The 5,000-nt window shown below is 46.1% G+C and overlaps 1 protein-coding gene across 1 annotated transcript in view; it reads right to left on the bottom strand.

The window, feature by feature from the left end:
• sdk2b (sidekick cell adhesion molecule 2b) overlaps positions 1-5,000 on the bottom strand; it is a 143,323-nt gene that overhangs the window by 32,470 nt on the left and 105,853 nt on the right. The window contains exons 10-12 of the mRNA XM_034309542.2: positions 4,747-4,863; positions 4,400-4,567; positions 4,113-4,215 (exon numbers count right to left, since the gene is read on the bottom strand). Of these exons, the coding sequence (XP_034165433.2) occupies positions 4,113-4,215; positions 4,400-4,567; positions 4,747-4,863 (388 nt within the window). The remainder of the gene's footprint in view (positions 1-4,112; positions 4,216-4,399; positions 4,568-4,746; positions 4,864-5,000) is intronic.

The following is a 5,000-nucleotide window of genomic DNA, read 5'->3' as shown; positions in this document are numbered from 1 at the left end:
TGGAAGAAACTGAAGACATCTTACAGAGGTGTGTACTAATCCCTGCGCAGAACAACGCAAACTGGATAGAAAGAGAAGTGCGAGGCTCCGGTGTGCAACTGTGCAGGAGGATAAATACATCATTAGAGAACCAGACGCCTCATAGTACCTCAGCTTTATTAAATATTACCCACAAAACACCAGCCTCATCTTCCACAGTGAAGAGGCGACTCAGGGATGCTGGTCTTCTAGGCAGAGTTTCAAAGAAAAAGCCAAATCTGAGACTGGCCAATAAACAGAAAAGATTAAAATGGGCAAAAGAACGCAGACACTGAACAGAGGATGATTAGAAAATAGTGTTAAGGACAGACGAATCTGCAACCCCAATTCCAGAAAAGCTGATGGAAAGCAGTAATTTGTAAATTTACGTTGACTTATATTCAAACAAAAACAGTATGAAGACAAGGTATTTCATATTTCACCTAAACGACTTCATTGTTTTTGATGTACATTTATTCTGAAATTGATGCCTGCAACGTTCCAAAAAAACTTTCCAAAAGTTGTGACAGTTGCCATTTAGGACTAATCACAACACGACAAGCTGAAATAACAAAGTGATGTGAAACAGGTGATGTGAAACAGGTGAGGCAATTGTGTTATAGTATATAAGGAGCCTCCAAGAAAGGCCTAGTCCTTGAAGAAAAAGGATGGATCAAGACAAAACCATTCACGCAAACACAGATGAAAGTTAAGGCTTTACGTTACAGGAGCAGGAGCCGCACATAAACACTAATCGGAAGCACCGCTGAATTCTCTGGGGTTGGTCTCATCTGAGACGGACAGTAGCACAGTGGAAGCGTGTTTTGTGGTCTGATTAATCAACATTTCAATTAGATTTTGGACAACAGCCGTATTGTTTTTCAGAATAAATCCAAAGAGTTATTAGTGTCAGGTCCAAAAGCCAGTGTGTGAGGTGGCACGGTGTGGGGGTATGTCAGTGACCATGGCATGGGCGACATCTGGGAGGGCATCATTAATGCAGATAGATACTGTACCTACAATTTCTGGAGCGATACATGCTGCCATCCAGACGCTGTTTTTTCCATCACATCTCTGTATTTTCCAGCAGGACAACATCAAACCACATTCTGCCTGGATTACACGGCTGCGTAAGCAGAAAGTGCGGCCGCTAGACTGCAGTCCTGACCTATTTTTGATTAAGAATACGGCAGTGAACAATTGTACAGGCAGTGAACAGGCCCCGTACGATTGTGCAGCTGAAGACCTGTATAATGGAAGAATGAGGAAAATTCTGCTTGCTGAACTTAACCAACTGGCGTCTAGTGCTTAATAATTGTTTTTAAAAGAATTAGTGATATTGGACTGCAATAATCCCTCAACTGTACCAACATTTTTGCAATGTGCTTCAGTCATCAGATTTGAAATGAGTGTATATTTTCAAAAAAAAAACTTTTAAATTCACAAGGTAAAACAAAATAATGTGTTGTTATAGTGTTTAAAATATATTGCAGGGTGAATAGAATTTACAAATCACTTGTTTTTGTTTTTATTAGCATTTTCCAAACTGTCAAAACTTTTTTGGAATAATGTGTTTATTCCAAAGTGTGAGGTGTTTGGATCACAGAGAAGAACACTTGTACGGTGCAGAACAAATGAAAAGATGCTGGAGGAGTGCTTGACGCCATCTATCATGCATGGTGGAGGAAATGTGGTGGTCTGAGGATGCTTTGCTGCTGGTAAAGTGGGAAATTTGTACAGGGCAAAAGGAAGCTTAAATGAGGAAGGCTATAACTCCATTATGCAACTCCGTGTCACAGCCTGTGGACTGCGATTGATTGGAGCCATTTTCATCCTGCAACAGAACAATGACCCAAAACACTGCTCCAAATTATGCAAAACCTACTTCTGGAAGAAGCAGTCAGCTGGAATTCAGTAATGGACTGGACAGCACCATCACCGGATCTCAACCCCACTGGGCTGCTGTGGGAGCAGCTGGACCGGATGGTACGGATGGTGGTGTCCATCAAGCCAGTCCAACTTGTGGGATGTGCTTCAGGAGTGAAATTGATGCAGATTACCTCAACAAACTGACAGCTAGTATGCCAAAGGTCTGCAAGGCTGCTGCCAAGGGAGGATCCGTTGATGAAAGCGAAGTGAGAAGCACTAAATTGTTGTCTCAAGCAGAAATCATTATTTCTAAAGTTGTCAATTTCTTGACTATATTTTCTATTCATTTTGCAACTTATTTGATGAATAAAAGTATGAGCTTTCATTGAAAATGTGAAATTTTCTGAGTGAGGGTTTAAGTTATTCAGTGTGTGTGTGTGTGTGTGTGTGTGTGTTCTCACCATCGATTTTATGCCTCTTCAGTCAGAGGAGGACATAAACAAGCCTGACCTGCATTCCTCAGTTCCCGCTGCTGTTCTTTGTACCAGTTTGCAAAATCAGGAAACATAAATGTGCTTTCACACAAACATCATAAATTTATTTATAAAAGACTTAAATTTTAAAAGTTATTTTAATGGCACTACAACACAAGGCTGTTTCCATCCATCCTTTTACATATCTCATTTACACGCCTCCTTCACTGAGGTACAGAGGCCACGCCTCCTCCATTGAGGTACAGTGGTACAGAGGCCACACCTCCTCCACTGTGGTGCAGAGGCCACGCCTCCTCCACTGAGGTACAGAGGCCACGCCTCCTTCACTGAGGTACAGGTACAGAGGCCACGCCTCCTCCACTGAGGTGCAGAGGCCACGCCTCCTCCACTGAGGTACAGAGGCCACGCCTCCTCCACTGAGGTACAGAGGCCACGCCTCCTCCACTGAGGTGCAGAGGCCACGCCTCCTCCACTGAGGTACAGGTACAGAGGCCACACCTCCTCCACTGAGGTACAGAGGCCATGCCTCCTTCACTAAGGTACAGGTACAGAGGCCACGCCTCCTTCCCTGGGGTACAGGTACAGAGGCCACATCTCCTTCACTGAGGTCAGAGGCCACGCCTCCTCCACTGAGGTACAGAGGCCATGCCTCCCTCACTGAGGTACAGAGGCCACGCCTCCTTCACTGAGGTACAGAGGCCACGCCTCCTTCACTGAGGTACAGAGGCCACATCTCCTTCACTGAGGTACAGAAGCCACACCTCCTTCACTGAGGTACAGGTACAGAGGCCACGCCTCCTCCACTGAGGTACAGAGGCCATGCCTCCCTCACTGAGGTACAGAGGCCACGCCTCCTTCACTGAGGTACAGAGGCCACGCCTCCTTCACTGAGGTACAGAGGCCACATCTCCTCCACTGAGGTACAGAGGCCATGCCTCCCTCACTGAGACTGACAGGTACAGAGGCCATGCAAAGAGGATGATATCCAGTAAAATAGTGTGTCCGCGCCCACAGTGGACTGATGATGGTGTTTATAGGATATAGGATCGTGCTCTATGTAGTGAATAGGGCGAGTGGTTTGGGACACGCCCACAGTGGACTGATGATGGTGTTTATAGGATATAGGATCGTGCCCTATGTAGTGAATAGGGAGTGTGGATTGGGACACGCCCACAGTGGACTGATGATGGTGTTTATAGGATGTACGATCGTGCCCTATGTAGTGAATAGGGCGAGTGGTTTGGGACACGCCCACAGTGGACTGATGATGGTGTTTATAGGATATAGGATCGTGCTCTATGTAGTGAATAGGGCGAGTGGTTTGGGACACGCCCACAGTGGACTGATGATGGTGTTTATAGGATATAGGATCGTGCCCTATGTAGTGAATAGGGAGTGTGGATTGGGACACGCCCACAGTGGACTGATGATGGTGTTTATAGGATGTACGATCGTGCCCTATGTAGTGAATAGGGCGAGTGGTTTGGGACACGCCCACAGTGGACTGATGATGGTGTTTATAGGATATAGGATCGTGCTCTATGTAGTGAATAGGGCGAGTGGTTTGGGACACGCCCACAGTGGACTGATGATGGTGTTTATAGGATATAGGATCGTGCCCTATGTAGTGAATAGGGAGTGTGGATTGGGACGCGCCCACAGTGGACTGATGATGGTGTTTATAGGATGTAGGATAGTGCCCTATGTAGTGAATAGGGAGTGTGTGTTTACCTGACAGCAACACTGGGGTCATGAGACACTCCGCAGGTCAGGGTGGCTTTAGTGCCCTTAATTACACTTTGATCCTGAGGTGGGGTGGAGATACGAGTACGAGCTGGAGAAACACACACACACACACACACACATATGCACACACACACACACACACACATATGCACACACACCCACACACACATATGCACAGTTATATAAAGCATTATATAAGATTTCATTCAGACTTTACCTCTCATACACACAGTTACTGAAACACACACACACACACACACACACACACTTACCCCACACCCCCAGGTGTGCTGAGGCCTGGTCAATGCCACGTGAGTTGCTTGCAGTACAGGTGTATCTACCTGAGTCAGATAAGTGGGCGGGGCTTATCAAAAGGCTGCCCGATTCTAACAGAGTGAAGCGGGGCAACTGGACCGATCCACTTGCTAATACACGCTCACCTACACACACACACACACACACACACACACACACACACAAATACTGAGCAAAAGGTGTGTGTTTCATTATTTATCATAGCTTCATCAAGTGTCTGTTTTCATCTTTGAGTCAGTGTACTGGTTTCTGAGATTCTGTGTGTGTGTGTGTGTGTGTTTGTGTGTGTTTTAGAGAGATACACCTTTCTGCCAAGTGATAGCAGGCCGTGGAGCTCCTGCCGTCTCACAGTGCAAAATGACTGACATCCCATCAATCACAGTGCTGTCTGATGGACCTGCCGTGATGTTCGGTGCAATACCTGAGAGAACACACGCACGGACACACGCACGGACACACGCACGGACACACGCACACACACACACACACACACACACGCACACACACACACAGATGTAAAGTTTGTGTAGAGTTCAGGTGTTTCAAATCATAGTAAAA

This window comes from Pangasianodon hypophthalmus, chromosome 12, assembly GCF_027358585.1.
Source record: "Pangasianodon hypophthalmus isolate fPanHyp1 chromosome 12, fPanHyp1.pri, whole genome shotgun sequence".
NCBI classification, from domain to species: domain Eukaryota; kingdom Metazoa; phylum Chordata; class Actinopteri; order Siluriformes; family Pangasiidae; genus Pangasianodon; species Pangasianodon hypophthalmus.
Note: the sequence above shows the minus strand (reverse complement) of the source record. Positions and strands in the feature narration are given on the sequence as shown.